Raw genomic sequence first — 18,351 nt, forward strand, 5'->3', positions numbered from 1 at the left:
TAGCATATGCCCACTGTCCCATAGATATGAACTTTATTTTCCAGAGGAACAGTAGTTGGAACAGACAGGCATATCATATTTTAAAGTTTTGTCCTACACAATATTTGTAGAAAAGTATCATTCATGGCTGGATATGAATAACTTCTCTTTCTTGGGATAAATTTTTGAGTTAATATTTCAATTTCAAAGCATTCAGTATGTCACCCAGTAAAATGCCACTTTTATATCATGCTTTCTGGTGACTCTTTTAACTTGGCAGATCTAATATTACTTTATTGAGGTAGACAGGACAATTTCTTCCTTCTTTCTGTCAAACGATGCAGCAGGCTTGCAAAGGAAGAAGCTACATAGCACGTGCCCAGATCGTTTTAATAAATATTTATTGGCGTAATGAATTTAAATTGGCATAAAGGGCACACCATTAACGGCTTTCTTAAAATATCCTTCCTATAATTAAACCATCCACCAAGACCTAGTCATGGCTTCCCATTAAACCCAGGGATGTAAAACTTTTGTGTGTTGATCTCTCTATGCCCTTATCTACCTACCTACCTATATGTCCATTCAAGAATGACTTATGTCTCTATCACTTTGGATAATGTGAGACTTAATTTTCTTATATTTTAATTTTTTATTTATCTTTTGTTCCCGTTAGAGGGCATTCTTGTCATGAAGTGCATGTGGAGGCCAGAAGACAACTTTCTTTCTTGGTACCAGGTAAATCCAAGAGATCAAACCCAAGGATGAATCATCACAGCAGGGGTCTATTAAGTCATTTCCCAGGTTCTTGGAAATATTGCATTAAATTTTAAATTTTTGCATAGATGTGTGTATGCATGGTGATGGTGAATTTTGATTGTCAGCTTGATAGGATTTGGAATTGCCCAGGAGACTAGCTTCTAGGCATGTCTATGAGGATTTGGGCACTGATCTTTAGTTCCAGTACTTACTTAGGAGGCAAAGAAAAGCTGTGCTCTGTGAGTTCAAGGCCAGCCTGGTCTGTGTAGCAAGGTGAGATCTTGTTTGTCAAAAGAATGTGAATTCCAGCTTTCCATTTCATAATGCCCACAGCAGCTGTACACTTGGAGTGTTTTTACAGTAGGATGTGGGCTTTGTCACTTCTTAAGGTTTGGACCTATTTGGGACATTACTGGTTGAAGTTTATTTGAGGTGGGGGTGTAGCCGAGATCTTGAGCCTCCTAGGCTATGAATGCTAGAATCAACCAACACAAGGGTCATTTGGTGAAGACAGTCTGGCCCAAATGCTAAGAAAGCCAACACAGAGAGGTGGTCTATTGTACCTTTTGTTCAATAGATTCTATACTGTTATGAAATAATAATACAAGACACAAAACTAAAATTAGTATTACCCAGAAAAGCTTACCACCCAAACATTTTATTAGTTAAGAATAAATTTCTGCTTCCTAATATATATTATATAAAACTCTTAAAAGACAAATAGTTTGGGCTGGGGATATAGGACACTGGACACTGGCAGAGTGCTTACTTAGCATGCATGGGTTGCTAAACAACCTTACTTTGCTGTCTGGTGCACTCTGTGCTAAAAATCACATTCCTCTTCAGTAAGGTCTCTGGGCATTTGCATGGACTCCTTTAAAAGGAGCTTTACAAATGTATATATTCTTAGTATCTCATACACAGACTTAAATGGAATACTGTTTTTCATCAGGCACTGACTACCCCAGAAACAGAGACTGTGTGAGACCGTGTTAAATTTTCATTTTAGTCTAACCTTTACTAAGCCATCCTAAACATAATTATTTTAAAACTTCTGTTTCCAAAGCCTAATTCTGATATTAGCATTTAGTGAATATTTTATAACTAATTCCAGAAAGTAAGTGTGTGTGTGTGTGTGTGTGTAACTTACAAAGTCTTGACAGGGATTTGAAGCTTGACTCTGGGGTTCTGTGCAGGTTTTCTCTCCATCCTTGTATGAAACCTCACGGAGCTCTGCCACACTCTGCAGAGTGAAGGGCATGGCTTCCTGAAACAGAGAGTTATGAAAAGGGTCAGTTCTCAGCAAAGTCACACAAGTAATACCTCCCCAATGCAAACTTCCTGGATTTCGCTTTGAGATAGGAAACAGACTATAAAAACACCATGAATTCCTTCCATCAGGCTAATTGCAGCAATCCATTTCCTTCTCTTCTCTGCATCCCATAATTTTAGACAGATTCTGGTTCTCTTTGAGTAGGAGGAGCCCATCTTAAAGTTCCCCTGTCCCTTCCTAATCTTCAATTCTTACAGGCTCCTTATTTTAAAAAGCTCTCTCCTTTGGTTTAAGCAGAAGCTTTTCTTGGTGAATCTGGTGTTATTTTCCAGGGGGTGGAGGGATGGGGGGCAGGGAAGGTACTCACATTGTTGTGGATTCAATCTGTGAAGATACCAAAGACTGTTCCCAAGAGACCCTCACTCCCTGAGCAATACCTGAAGGGTGGGGCTCCCACTGCCCTGTTGGGACAACTGTGTTTGGGGGGCTTGCTTCACACAAGGCAGATTTGCTCACCTGATGTGAGAACAGGCCCTATGTCATGTCAGGCAGTAGGGATGGATGGAGCTCACCCTTCTAGAATATAGAACCTTGTCTCCAAAGCAGTGCACTGGTCATGCTAGTGCTCTGTTAGTAGGATATTTTATCTAACTGTGCAGGCACTTACCTCCAAAAACAGATTTCCAACACAAAAACTTCTGGGAAAGAAAGGGTGTGCTTATTAACTGATTTACATGTAACTGCTGACTCCCTTTCCTTCAAGTCATAGCTGCTGTCAAGTCGCTTTCAAGGACACCGTGTCCTCTGTAAGAGCCATTACCAGAAACCCTTGGCCAGCCTTTCCAATGAGTGTAATTGTATAGCATCCCACTTTGGGGTTTTGAAAGCAGAGATTCATTCTCAGGTAGGTCAGGACAACCTCCGAAGAGGCTAGAAATTTGGGGGGTGTCTTTTGTGGCCTACTCTATTTGTAGGGGAGCATTTGCTTATTGTAGTTTATCTTGTTTATAGCTCAATTTACTTTCCTTCATTCTGCATTTTATCCTTATTTTAGGTACTACAGAAGATTATGCTAATAAAATCAGGCAAACACAGTTTCTGCCTTACATGATGAGCTCATGTCTCACAGACAAGCTCATGGGCTCATCTTTATTATAAGAAAGACAGGATGGGGGTCCATGTGACATGCATCTGAGCAAAAATGCAACTCTGTGGTGATTTGGATTGGAGCAGTCTGGGACAGGAAGCTGGGCAAAGGCCAAGCCTTTCTATGGCTTGTCTTATCAGGATGTTGCAGGCTCCCATATTTGGTACAGTTAGTATCGACACGCACATGAAGAGTCATATTTCCTCATAACACCCATGGGGACCAGAGCACGCCTCCAGAAGCATTTGTCTCTCACCCACCTCTATGTGCTGAAGGCAGGATGAAACGTTCTTCACACAAAGTCTCACAGTCTTTTCTAGTGACCTGAAAAGCTTTTCTTCTCTGTTAAAGGTATTGTCTTTCACCTAAAACACACGAGAAATGACTTAGTTTCATAGCTCAAAGGCAGCTAGTGTGTTTAAGTGGTACAAAATAAATTTTAAAAATTTAAATCGTACGATAACAGTGGCCCGGCACATTACACAAAAATACCCTTTGCTGTATGAAAATACTCTGTGATATGCTGACTTTTATAACAGAACGTTTTGGAGCTGCACATAGCAGGAACTAAAAGTCCAGTTAAAGTTACAAGTCACATAAGGAACTTAATTTTCTGGTTGTTTTGTGCCTTCTCACTGATGTTGATGAAGCCACAGGACTGTAAAACTTTTCCTGGCATTTTCTTCTGTGTGTCTGTGTGACTGTGTGTGTGTGTGTACATGTGTTAGGGGTGGGTGACACGCCCCTGTCTTCAGAGGGGATATCAGGTGTTCTAATCTGCCACTCTGCCTTCCTCCTTTGAGTCAGACTATCTCACAGAACATGAAGCTGTTGAGAAGCAAAGTCCACTAATCTCATCTTTTCTGCTTCTCACAGTGCTGAGGTCATAGGGGCAGATCAACATATTCAGCTTTTATATGGGTGCTGCAGGAATTCAGGCTCATGACTGCATGCCTGTACAACAAGTCTCCTCTCTATTTCTTTTAAGATTTTATTTTTTATCATATGTATGTGGGGGAGTGTGTACCCAATGTGTGCACGAGCCCGTATAGCACAAAAGTATCAGATCCCCTCTGAAGCTGGGATCCCTGAAGCTAGAGTTACAAGAGGTTGTGAGCTGACCCATGTGGGTGACAGGAGCAGAATTTAGGTCCTCTTCAGGAGCAGCAAGTGCTCTTAACCCTGGAGCCATCTCTCAGGGCATCTACGCCTGCCCCTCTAGTCTTTAGTAACATATATTGTGCACTCACAATAGATAGTATACTATCTATTGCTATGTTCATAAAACACATAGTCTAGTTTATCTCATAACGATGATTTAGAAATATTTTTAGACCTATCATTAAGAAAAAGTGGCAATGTCGCCTCAAACGTGAAAGATAATCTATAATCTTAATTCTTCTACAGGAACACATTTGCAGAGCTGAGATGGTTGTCACATGTGTTCATGTGACATGTTACATGTACTATCTCGAGCATTCAGTGAACATGTTTTTACACACACCAAGTAATTTTTAGAGATACACACATCACTATTGATGGTGAATTTTATTGATTGCAATGAAAATATCTGGCAGAACCAGCCCCATGGTGGTGAGCCTGTCTGAATAGGCACATGAATGTTACATGCAGCAGAGTGTCTGTAGTTCATTACCATAGTTGGTAATGATTGCACTCTTTTCATGTACTTCTTAATTTTATATAGTTAACTCCAGAACTCTGTGTGTGTGTGTGTGTGTGTATAATCTTTTTTTTAATCCCCTCATTTGACTTGTGTGGGAAAGCATTAATTAAACATTGCAAAATACACATAGCCCAGTATCCTTGACCTTATGTCTCTGCTTTAACTCTCTCTCTCTCTCTCTCTCCCTCTCTCTCTCTCTCTCTCTCTCTCTCTCTCTCTCTCTCTCTCTCTCTCTCTGTGTGTGTGTGTGTGTGTGTATGTGTGTGTGTGTGTACCGATATGCTGGGGCAGTTTTTTAATGATGTTTTTAAGGGTCTCACCTCCTGATATTTTATTGTGTGGACCTAACTAGGACTCAGATAATTTTGAAGTAGGTGCTTAGGATTGCATGGTGAGAGATGTTGCCCAAGCCTACGTCCCTGTAACTAAATCTTTCTCATGCTATTTTGCTGGAATATGTTGTTTCTCCTTTTCTTAGAATTCTGTTTATTTTGGGGGAATTAGACTCAGGAGTCACCCCTTCTGTGAAGTCTACTTTTATTAATATTTTTCACATTGAACAAAATTAAATTCTCCTTATGTGCTTTTACAACCTTAGTTAATTATTTAAGCATTTTCCTCCACTGATACATTCTAGGTATTAAAGATTAAGAAGTTTGTCTTAAATGTAACAATAGCGAATATTTATTAAGCATTAATTATATTCAGGCACAGCACAAAAACCTTTCATTCACTTTATCATTGTAATTCTTACACAACTCTATAAGGCAAGAATTATGATTAATCCCATTTTAGAGATAAAGAAATAGATGCTTTAGAGGATGCTAATATTTTCCTGTCGTCTTTCCAGTAGTCGAGCTGGCAACACTAGATTAAGTTAGCAGGATGGCTGCCCTGCCAGGGACCACATTTCCCAGAGTCCATTGTAGATAGCTCTGCCCCATAACTGGATTTGGGAAAATAGAGTGTAAAGGAAGTGTCTTTCATTTCCATGTCTTAGCCCTGTGACATTGTCTGTGGGACTTGAATGGAGACACAATAATGACCTCGTTTCCATCAAGCAGCTGAAGACAGCATTTATGGAAAACGTCACACCACACTTACCACCCTGGGTTCCTGCAAGATTTTTATGAAGCAGATCCCATCTGCTCACATTATTATTATTATTAGAGATGGAACAAGTGGTTATTTCAATGCCTCCTGTGCTCTCTTTGCTGTGTTATGTTGCATTGCTATGTTACGCTGTGCTGTGCTGTGCTGTGCCTGAGAGTCTCTCTGTGACAGATGCAAAGTCTTTGCCCTAAAATAGCAAAGCAATTAAGGTAGCACGTTAGAGAAACTTGTATTTATAGATATTGTTGGGATTAAAACTAAGCAGTCTGAGTTCTGAATCTATACCTGTTCATTTCTGTAGTCCCGCTCTCTCGCACAGGGCCTGGTATACGGGAATTCAATACATACGTGATGGATTGAATAGAATCTTCCTCCTGGGTAATAGCTTTACACCCTAACTCCACTAATATTTCACCTGAGCTGCTGACAAGTACAAAATTGATTGATTTGAGATTTATCTCTTCTCCAGTCCAGCCTATGCAGCTGATTTTCTGATTAACAGTGAAATGCTTCAGTGCTGACAGGCCATCCTCTATAAAGATTAAGAGGAAAAAATCTAATTAATATCCCTTCAGGCTATTTTAGCTACAATTCACTTTTAGTTCACAGTAAAAAAAAAAATAAAAAGCTGATGATAAATATGGGAAAGAATATAATGGTCCCCACAAAATTCTGCCCCAGATTAGGAGCTGCCTGCTTTATTCGACAGGACTGTCTTAAGCAAGAAGCAAAATGGAAGAGAATTTCTGCACCACGTTTATCGATGCCAACAGGGGGGTTACTGTCTCCTTAAGCTCATTTTAAATTTGATTTTATTACTGTTGTCTTTAGATGAGACGTCCCAATTATCCATTTCATGATCAGTTACCACTAATGTCCCAAACTTTCCCCATTATACCTCCACATCAAGTCTGTTTGGGGGATGGACCTGGTGAATCCCTAGAAAGTAATTTAAAAAAAAAAGATACAATGATGCCACCGACTATGTGACCCACAAGTGGTAACGTCAGTGCAGCCACGGGGAAATGGGACGAAAAGGAGGACAGTGTACCCCGTCGCATGGCCAGGCCAGGAACTTCCTATGTTTCATTCTCAGTGTACATTCTTCTGATTGGGTACTCCAGAATCCTTAACCTCAAAACTCCTGGGGTGTATAAATCCAGGGTTCCGGGTTGTACCCTTGAGCTTGGTGGACCCTGTCTTTTGAAAATATCTCACGTGGTTCTCCTTAAGCATATTAACACTGAGAAGTCTTTTGGGAAAAAAAGTCTGTCTGTTATTTATAAGAGGTTGAGATTAATGTGTAAGCTATGTTCGTGGGCTGACTAAGGACAGCACCCAGTAACACACTGTTCGTCTAGGGAGTCTAGCGAGGAGAGAAGGGAATTAGAGCACCAAAATCATCACTGAACTATGCATCTAAATACTACTTTATTTAATAAAGAGAACCTCAGGGGGATTAAAAAAAACTTTAAAGCAGAAATAAAACTGAGGTGGAAGACACAGTTTGAATGTCACATTGGAGAGATTGTGTGCTGCTGAGTCCCAGGTCTCCCTTGGTCGGCACAGGCCATGAAGTCTCCTCTCTCCTTCGTCTGCCTTCCCAGTAGAAGCTGAGATGGCGTTAAAACCCCTAGGCCTCCAGTTACCACCCTCCCACCCCCCACCAGAAAGATCTTGGGGGGCACTCGCTTGGTTTTGTGTTCTAGATGTATTCACGGGAAGAGCAAAGCTAAGCCCCTCCCCCATCCACCCACCCACCCAAGAGTGGCCGTGCTCATGCTCCCTGAGTGAATGAAGGTGGTCCAGAAGAAAAATCACCTGCGACTCTCCTCTGGTCAGGATCTTCAGATGATTTGTGACTCTTTTTGACTTCTTGCTAATTGAATGAATGTTTAGCTTAGATAGTTTGTCTTTGAGGGATTCCTCCTCCTCGCTCTTCTTATATTTCAGAACTGAAAGGCAAGAGCAAAGGGGAAACGTGACTGTGTACAGCCAGAGTGCACGCTCCACCGGAGTTCCCAAGACCAATGTTTAGACTGAGGACAGAACGGATGGGGATTTTAGCTCTCCTCCACAGGCGGCCACTACCCCATTATCCCCATTGCCTAGCCTGTCCCAAGTACCCCACCCACTGACCTTCAGAAACTCAGCTTTTCAAGGACATGGCTACTCAAGGCTATTCAAGCTCAAGTTTAACTTACCTCTCATGTTAAAAAAAAAAAAAATCCCTAGACAGGAGAAGATGCTAGGTTTACCGTCAGTACCAGAGAAGAGCAAAAAGAAAATTCCTTGTATTAGAAATAAAAAAGCATCCCCCTCTCCAATGACACACATTATCGGGGAGGGGGTTTCTCTGGAATAGGAAATCAGGTCCAAAGTAATGAAAAGACAACTATACCCATCACACACTAGACTCAACTCTTAGGCTGGCTTTTCATGAGCTCTGTGACCTGAGGTCAGGTGAGCATCAGTCTGAGGTTTACTTGTCTTTAAAACAATTGTTACCTCTCACCTTGTACCAAATGTTAATGCATCCATTGTTGCTAAGGGCATGAATGTGCAATCACTGTTGAGGATTAAACCAGTAGTGCATGTAGAGTTACACAAGACACACTACCAACTGTCTTCAAGTGTTGTAAGAATGGTAACATAAAACTCAAGGCTGAGCCAAGCTTAGTGCCTTACACCTGTAATCTTACACTTGAAAAGTGGAGGCAGAAGGATCAGACTTTCAACGTCAGCCTGGGCTATATAGTGAGAGTGAAGCCAGCCTGGGCTATATAGTGAGAGTGAAGCCAGCCTGGGCTGTATAGTGAGACTGAAACCAGCCTGGGCTATATAGTGAGAGTGAAGCCAGCCTGGGCTATATAGTGAGAGTGAAGCCAGCCTGGGCTATACAATGAGACTGGAGCCAGCCTGGGGCTTCATTAAACCATGTTTCAGAAAATAAAACCATGCTTTCTAAAAACTTTTGTGATTAAACCAGTTGCTACCAATATTTCATGTTACTGAATTTTAATCTTCTCATGGTATCATAGTGCATAATGCAGTTTGTTATTCATTGTTTGATTATTATGTAAATCTTTAAAACTATCTTTGAACATTTTCCTGCCGTTTATCTAAGACCAAGTATCGAAGTGTTATTGAATAGCACTGGCCAGTGGCACGCATTCCATGGCTCAAGAGATTAAGCATGTCATTGGGATTTTAAATTTTCATTCCCCCACTTACTGCCAAAGCTTTCTGTGAATTGTTTTTTATTGACTTTCTATTAGAATATTCTTATTTCTGAAATGATAACAATACCTTCTAGTCAGGCATCCTCTGTATACAGTCCTTTCATTTTGCTTAAGGTATCTTTTACTCTATTATTTACTCTTTTATTCTATTCTTTATAGTTTTAATTTGTTAAAACAAATAGACTGCTTTTTACATACTTGAGAATAAAACCAATCAAAGAAAATGAAGTCATTGCACCATTTATTTTGAAACTCCTGTGAGGATTTAAATGTTGAGTTGGCTTCAGTCTCACTATTTAGCCCAGGCTGGCTTAAGTCTCACTATATAGTCCAGGCTGGTTTATATTAGAAACACAAATTTGGGTGAGAGCTTTGTGAGAGCCCACTGAGAGAATACAGGCATACTATCCCTGGGACACATGGAGTCTGTGGAATTAGAATTGTATATTGTATTTTGAATTGTATACTGAAACTACACTTAATATTGGGCATTAATTGTAATATCTTACCTTAACATAGTTAGGAATCTATTATAAATTGTATAAACAATTAAATCTGCCCCTCTCCCCAATTCTTCATGTGTGTCAGGATCAAATGGATCAAATGTACCAGATGGAGCCCTTCACATGGCCCTGGCCCTGGTCTGACCCTTTTCTTTGTGTACTAGCCTCCCAGGGCTGCAGATCCTGAGCCATATCTCCTCCTTTCTCTGCAGATATTAAGTGGCAGGACTGTTTGCCCACAGTATACCACTGAGAACATAGCGATCAGATGAGATTAAGGACCTGAGTACACTGTTGGGTTTGTTTTAATTACCAGTTTTGTGTCTACTTTATGGTCTTATTCTGAACCTAGCTATCCAGGCAAACTGCTCTAACACTGGATTTCAAATCATCACATTCTCTGTCACTGCCCCATAACCATTCAACTACTGTGACTGTCACACACACGCGCACGCACACATACACGAATACATACACAGAGCTCTCCTATCATGGGGAGCAGTCAGCCCCTCATGTTTCCACCTACCTAGGTCTTTCCTTCTTTTCAGCTCATTGATGTTTACATTAATGTCCTTCACAGCAGTGAAGGCTTCCTCCAGGGCTCTGTAGTCTGGGTGGGAGGGCGGAGTCGAGTTCCGGAGTTCGCACAGCAGCAGCGGGTATTTCATCACTCGCTGAATGGGCTTGATCATCAGAGAGCCCATGTCCAGCAGGTTAGGCTTGCCTCTACGACAGACATAATTTATATCCATACGTTCATTTACTTTTTAATTTTTTCTTTACTTACTACCTACCCCAAAGCATTTATATATGTTTCACTTACAAGCCAGTGTGTACACCAGGCTTTATACCAGCTTCAGGATGTGTTTTTCCACAACCAAGAAAAATGAAAATTTTCTCATTCTGTTTTTGCTATTACCTGTGAAATAAATCAACTCTTATTGAAAAGAAAAAAAATCCAAACAGGTGACCTGAAAAAACATTGTCAAAACTAAACTCTTTCCACCAAGCTGAAAAGCTCTTTGGTCAGGGTTTGTACCACAGACTTCAGGAGAAATTTGTAACAAATTGAATAGCCCTTAAATAATCGCTACCATCGGTTCCCTTATTCCTCTCCGTCATGTGATACCTCTTCATGACTTTCTTACAGGTGAGGTTTTACCAACAGCCCTTTACATCCCTGGGTTACTATGTCACTGTCACTGTGCAACAGCCAGCATTCACACCTGGCACTCCTACAGATGCTTGGGAGACAGGATGGGAGCCGTCCCTCTAGGTTGTACATGAGAAAGAAGCTACCAGCTCAGTCAAACCAATGTCCAAACCCCTGCCTCTGACTTTTCAGCAGGCAGCGACTTCCAAAAATCAATTTAGGAACCGACAAATAATGATGATGGAAAATAACAACTCTTAAAATCCCAACAGGTGAGTTTTTCATACCTCTACTTAAAAAAAAAAAAAAAAATACTTGTAGGGATAAACAATAGTCATGTAATTTGAAAAAATAGAGTGAATATAAAATGCTTAATAATATTTAAAAAAAGTTCTAAAGCATCTTAGAAACCGTCTACCTCAATTCTTCATTTGACAAACGAGAAACCAAGGGCTTTTAATTGCCATTGGTATGCGATGTGCGTGCATGTACACACACACACACACACACACACACACACCTCAATCCCATCTCCATATTTTATGTTCACTATCTCTCTTCCTACTGTCTGCAATCATTTCATTTCCCAATTTTCCAGTTTACGACCAATTTCTCTGTCACCACTGTATCTCCACCGTGATTACATTTTATTAATGTTCGCATTTAGACCAAAGAATTACTGAGTTTTCAGCCTTTCTGCCATGAGCTTTAATTTTCTTTTGAAAAATCCCCCCACCCCAAATTCCAAAATGGGTAAATCAATAACAAAGGGGGGAGTTTATTTATATCCTGAAAAAAATTATACCAGCCTAATAGATACAAATGTTACAACAAGCAGAAAGGCAAAGTTTTTAAAGGAAAACCAAAGTAAATAATAAAGGTTTGCAAGAAAGTAGAATTGCTTGAATAGACTTTCTCTTGTACTTGAAGTCTATTGAGAAACAGGAAGATAAAGGCAAGGGGGAGGGTGTGACAGGGAGAAGGAGCAAGAGACAGAAAAGGAGATTGGGGTGGGAGGAGAGAAACATCGTTGGTTTCTAAGAGAATCAGATGAAGTGGACGAAAGATGATCAATTACACTGAGAACCCAACTAGGAGCATTTTAACTGCTGGAGTGTCAGTAGCAGGCAACATTTTTTAGTATCTTAAAGCAGAGATTATCCCTTCACAATAGTTTATACTTCTATGGAGAAAATTCAGTGAAAGAAGAAACAAGTCAGGAACAGCATCTAGGTGACTATAGTCAGAATTCCTTGTGGGGTTATTCTTTAATTATTTCCAAACGTATTTTATTTAATCATTCAGAAACTAGTAAAATAGCATCCAAAATAAGTACAATCAAATACTAATCATTTATATATATATATATATATATATATAAAATAATATATAAATATATATTATAATATATATATAATTATATATATATATATATATATATATATATATATATATATATATAGAGAGAGAGAGAGAGAGAGAGAGAGAGAGAGAGTAAACCAGCATCAAGGAGCACAGACATATAAACTGGTAAAGTTGTTTTGTGAGCTGCCCTTCCTCCTATATCTAGATCTGTCACAAGCCAGTCTGAGCCCATAATTGAGTTTACGTGCTGTCCTTCCTCCTTTTCCCATCAGTCTCTGGCATCCAATCTCTAGTGCCTTTATGTTTCACATGATAATTAGAAATGACTATTGTTTCTTGAAAGCATAATAAATGGAACTCTGAGAAGTGACTGACAGAAAGAGAGTTCCCAGACGCTTCTGCTTCAAGTGTCATTTTTTTTTTCAGTTGCTCAAATGGTGATCGATAACGTTCCGGTATCTGCATCAGACAGACTACAATATGGAAGAAAAGATACAGGATGTGTTGTAAGATAACAACACTCCAGTCGCTTGGTGTCACAAAGTTCACCGCCACTTCTGATTAATCCCTCCTAGTGAGATTAAGTCTTGATCATGGTGAAGGCAGATGAGTCCTGTGTATGATATCCCCATGTCAACCAGATGTCACCTGTCTGCCCCATAGTAAGGAACCAAATGTATAACAATACTCCCCAGTATTGCGCCATATTGAATGCAACCATTAATGCATGATACTGTTTCAGCGTCCTCTTGTATCATGAATTGCTTGGCAAGTGTTTAGTTACAGACACAGCTCCACTAAGCTCATCACACATTACTATTGGGCTTTACCAGGTTACACAGACACAGCTTTGATTTTTTTTAACAGTATCCAGTTTTGCTGCAAAGTGATTCCAATAAAATGTAGGAAAAGATAATATTTGGCCAATATAAAAACTAGAGTGGGAAGTAGAAAAAAGTCTCCACACAAAAGATGCCTATGTTTTAAGTGGAGGGACATTAGAAGGAAAAACATAACTTCATGACTGGCTATAATTTTTTGAATTTCTTCTATTTCATGTCCACAAATATCCTAAATTTTATATTTATTTTATAGAAATGATAAAGCAAGCTTTTTAAAAATATAATCTTCTTATGGAAATTTAAGTCAATAATATAGAAAATTGTAGAGAGCTATATAACAAATAGCACTTGCAATAAAAAAATGGAAACTCAAAATAAATTCAAAACTATTAAGTTTTAAAAAATAAAGAAGGAGCATGAAGCAGTAATGATGGGAAAGACACACTTAAGCATTCCAGAACATTTATCATTAACAATTTCTGGATAGCTAAAGGACAAGGGAGCAGAGGCGACTGGGGATCAAAACAAGAAGAATCAGTTGAAAACACCTTTTTTTTTGAGTGACTGAATGAAAAAAATTGTTTTTTTTTTATTTGACTTTGCTCCTTAATTTGATTTTTTTTACATTTTTATTAAGTTATTTATTTACTTTACCTCTTCATCCCAGTTTCTTCTCCCTCTTCTTCTCCCAAACCCCCCCCCCCCAATCTCTCCTTGCCCACACCTACCCACTTTTCCTTTCTGCTCAGAAAAGGGGAGTCCTCCCATGACTATCAACCAGCCTTGGCATGTCAAGTTGCAGTAAGACTGGGCACATCTTCTATTGAGGCTAGACAAGGCAGCTCAGAGGAAAAGGATCCAAAGGCAGGCGACAGAGTCAGAGGCATGCATGCTCCCACGTGAAGACCCAGCTGTACAATTGTTACAAATGTGCAGAGGGCCTAGGTCTAGCCCAGGCATACTCTTTGGAAAATAGCATTTCAAAACAATGATCGAGGGGGTGGGAGGAGTAAAATAAAAAAACTAGGGGAGGCCATCCGAAGATTTCAGAACTCTTGGAAATTAAGAGACTAAAAGTAGAAATGAAGACTAAGTCAGTAACTATTGATAAAATTCCTAGAATCAAACATCAGAACACACCTGGAGGAGTGTACTGTATGGAAGCATCACCTGTTAATAAAAATCTGATGGCCAATAAACTGAGGCAGGATTAGAAGGTAGGGTATCCAGCAAAAAGAGAGGAACTCTGGGGAAGAGTCAAGCCAGAGAAGAGGAAGTCAGACTTATGAAACTGAGGAGAGGTAACTAGCCATGTGGCAGACACAGAACAGTATAAATGGGTTAATATAAGTTATAAGCTAGTGGAACAGGCTTAGCTTATGGCCTAAGCATTGTAAATAAATGATAATCCTCCGAGTTGCTTACTCAGGAACTGGGACACAGGTGGAAAAATCTCAAGGTTACATCATCAGGAAGAGATTTAAGAAAAGCCAGCAGATGTCAGCACCCACTGCCCAGAATGAGAGATGAAACACTCACACTCTGCCACCCATGAAACTTTAGCCACTGGGGACAGAAGAGACTCTTAAACTAACCAGAGGAACAGAGGAACCGCAGATGCTCAGGAACCCAAGTCAGCTGCAGCTTCTCACACAACAATGAAAACTAGAAAATAATAAGAGGTGCCTTCAAATCCTGACAGCGAGTTACATTTAATCTAGAATTCTAGCACCAGCCAAAAATGTGAATCAAGTGTGAGGATAACATTAAGATATTAAGGTAGTAAAAATTCTTTTTTTATTTTATTTATTTATTTAGTCTTTTGAGACAGAGTCTCTCTGTATAGCCCTTGTCTGTCCTAGAACTCACTCTGTAGACCTCACTCTGGCCTCGAACTCAGAAATCTGCCTGCCTCTGCCTCCCAAGTGCTGGGATTAAAGGTGTACACCACCACTGCCCGGCCATAGTAAAAACTATTAAATCCTATTTTCTAGAGTCTCAAGGAATGGAGGAAATTACCCAATGGTAATTGTCCAAATGGGGGAAAGCCAATACTGAGGAGGGCAGCGAGATCTCCAGTGTGGTCGGAGGGAGGCCACGTGGGGGCCGTGTCCCCTATTGTGAAGGGCTCTGGGAGAGACTCCTGGGGATATGAATTGTTCATCAAATGGGCGTCTATTTGTCTTGAAACATGACTTGGCTTAAAAGAAAGTAAGTTTGGTGTGATTAATACGAAAAAAAACTAAAAAATGAAGATGAAGAGGAAAGGATGCCAGAAAAAAAGAGGTCGATTGTCACCTGCTTCCCTCAGACAAAAATTAATACCAGTTCACCGCAAGGCTTAATAATTCAAATACTGACTAACATTTAAGTAAATTAACTGTATAACTACATAAAGGGGATGAAGAAACAGGAGGAAAAGGAGGAAAAGAGAGAAAAACAGAGAGAGAGAATCTTGTATTCTGTAGAAGAAATTTGATATAACCTAAAAAACCTGAAAATCTCAACTATAATTTTAAAGATATGAAAACTGCCATAGTTATCACCTAATACATGTGGAATGCTCTAGTGAGGAGCATCTAAAGGCTGGTAGGCACAAGCAAACATGGTGCTGAGGATGCGGAAAGTTTAGCATCCATATCCACAGGCAGCAAGAAGAGAGAAAGACAATATTTTATCTGTAATTGCCTATAAAATCAAAATAAAAAAGCAGGCCACATGCTTTCAACACACAGTGGCACAGAAAATACATTACCATTCCAAAAGGGAGGAAGGGGAGCATAGTGAGAAAATACTAGACCACAGCAGGATCCAAAATCAGCAGGGAAAACTCTGAGGTCTGCATCTCCATGTCAGATGTCAAAGCAATCTTCAGATCTCCAATTCTTTTCAGCTTTGTTGACTGCAACATTCTTCTCTCTCTGGGGCTAGTTCCATACCCAGTCTGCAGTTTTTCTAGGCAGGCAGCCTATGATTCTGGCATCTCCAATATTTTGGTCTCCAAGACAACCAGTTCAGGTTTCACCTTCATAGCTTCATGCCTGGCATCAGCAGCTTCTCTTAGTTACAGAGGAAGATTCCATTATCTCTTTCTTGTATCCTGGACTCTAAAGCCAGAGCCACATGATGAAAGCTGCCAAGTTCTGCTGCTTGCTGGGGCTGGAACATGGCCTTTTGTTCAACTACATCCACATTGGTTTTCTGCTGTTGGTTATTTCCTTTACTTCTTAAGTTTTTCTTTAATTCCTTTTTATAAATTGGATGTGTATCTGGGTGTAGTCTTGATCTGAAGTCACCACTCCCTGTCTTCCACTTAGGATCAGGCTTTTCTTTAAACTTTTTAATCTCTTTGAACATTGGACTTGACTCTAATATACTTCTTGGTGCTATTTTTCTCTTCAATTGTATTTTTCCTTGCTCAGCTTGCTCCTTTTCATTGTTGATATGCATAAGAGGAACCACTAATAGTCCTATGACACAGTCAATATTATGCTGTCTTGAAATCTCCTCTGCCAACAACATTAATCCAAACCTCTTCAATTAAGCCTCAAGCAGATTTTTTTTTTTTTTTTTTTTTTTTTTTTTTGGACAATGGTAAAAAACAATCATGTTCTTTGCCAAAAAATCACAAGAAATGTCTCTAGGCTACTTATGAATATTCTTCCCCTCTGAAACCCTTTGAGGCAGGCTCTCATTTTCTACATTGCTCTCAGCACTACAGTCTTACTTGCTCCTACTGGTATGCCCCATCAAACCCCACTTAAAACATTTACCTACTTTCATAATCCAAAGTCTTAAAGTCCTCATTCCTCCAACAAGAAATATAGTCAGGCCAGGCACTGCAACACCCCACTTCTGGTACTAACTTCTATCTTAATTAACGTTCTACTGCTATGAGGAGACACCATGACCATGACAACTCTTATAAAGAAAACATTCAATTTGGGCCTGCTTACAGTTTCAGAGGTTTAGTCCATTATCAGTATGACATGAAGCATGGCAGCACATAGTTAGACATGGTGCTGGAGAAGAAGTTAGGGGTTTTGCATTTGGAACCATAGGCAACAGGTAGAGAGAAAGCCACTGGGTCTGGCTTGGAATTTTGAAACCTTGAAGCCTAACACCAGTGGCACACTTCCTCTAAAAATTCCACATATACTCCAGCAAGCCCATCCCTCCTAATAGTGCTACTCCTTGTGGTCAAGCATTCTAATTTATAAGCCTATGAGGGACATTCTTGTGCAAACTACCACACTAATGCAACTTATAGAAGAAAGGAATTGTTTGGGCTTATGGTTACAGAGGGATAAGCATCCATCACTGTCGCTATGGAGATTAGAGTCCATGATGGCTGGGAACCATGGCAGCAAGTGGCAGGTATGGCAGATGGAACAACAAACTGAGAATATAGATCTTGAATAACCACAGGTGTGAGGAGACAGATGAATCTAGAAGTAGCTCAAGTCTTAACTCTCAAAGACTCAGTGACATATTTCCTCCAGCAAGCCACACATTCTAAACCTCTCCAAGTATTCAAATGAGCAATGAGGGGGGACATCTCATTCAAATTACCACAGAGACTAACAGAGAGATGCACAACTGGTCCAGGTATAGAAAATGAGACTGCAGAACGTTTCAACACTAAATGAAACATTCATATCATACTCTTCCTCCCGAGACTCAAGAATCATTGCATGAAAGGAGGCATAAAGAATGTAAGAGGTACAGACACAAAAGGGAAGCTGTACATATGAGCTCACAGCAACTGTGATAGCGACCACAAGCCCCATGCAAGTTCAAGCCAGACTAAAAATCAGAATGAAGAGGGGAAGTAGATACGGAGTGCCACCCCTAGCCAAGGAGATATTACAATTTATAAGTATTGGAGGGGAAGAATCAGTATTTTTTACAAATGTTGCCTGTAGTAAGTCAACCATGCTCCAGGGGAAAGCCACACACCCATGAATATATGTGCATCATAAACTGAACTTGGTTGGAAAAAGAAGGTACCTGGTGGATGGAAAGGTGGAATGGAGCTCAGAGGATCTGGGGCACAAGCAAATAAGATCAACGTATATCTTATGAAATTCTCAAAGATCTAATAAAATTAAAAATTGAAAAGGAAAAACTTTTAAAAGGAGTACTTACTCTTGCATATATATATTCCTGTAAAAGAAGGGGAGAAAGTAAATCAATAAAAACTCACATATGGAATAGTATGTAACATTACAAAGCTTTAGATTTTACTACAAGTAGTGAGTGAGTTTCATGACTGCCCCATTGAATCAAGT

General features: G+C 39.8%; 1 protein-coding gene across 1 annotated transcript in view; it reads right to left on the bottom strand.

Moving 5' to 3' along the window:
- The window catches only part of Arhgef38 (Rho guanine nucleotide exchange factor 38), a 121,459-nt gene that overhangs the window by 17,907 nt on the left and 85,201 nt on the right, over positions 1–18,351 (bottom strand). Inside the window, 5 exon segments of the mRNA XM_034501367.2 lie at positions 1,889–2,005; positions 3,419–3,523; positions 7,777–7,910; positions 10,227–10,426; positions 18,209–18,226. Of these exon segments, the coding sequence (XP_034357258.1) occupies positions 1,889–2,005; positions 3,419–3,523; positions 7,777–7,910; positions 10,227–10,426; positions 18,209–18,226 (574 nt within the window).

This window comes from Arvicanthis niloticus, chromosome 4, assembly GCF_011762505.2.
Source record: "Arvicanthis niloticus isolate mArvNil1 chromosome 4, mArvNil1.pat.X, whole genome shotgun sequence".
NCBI lineage: Eukaryota > Metazoa > Chordata > Mammalia > Rodentia > Muridae > Arvicanthis > Arvicanthis niloticus.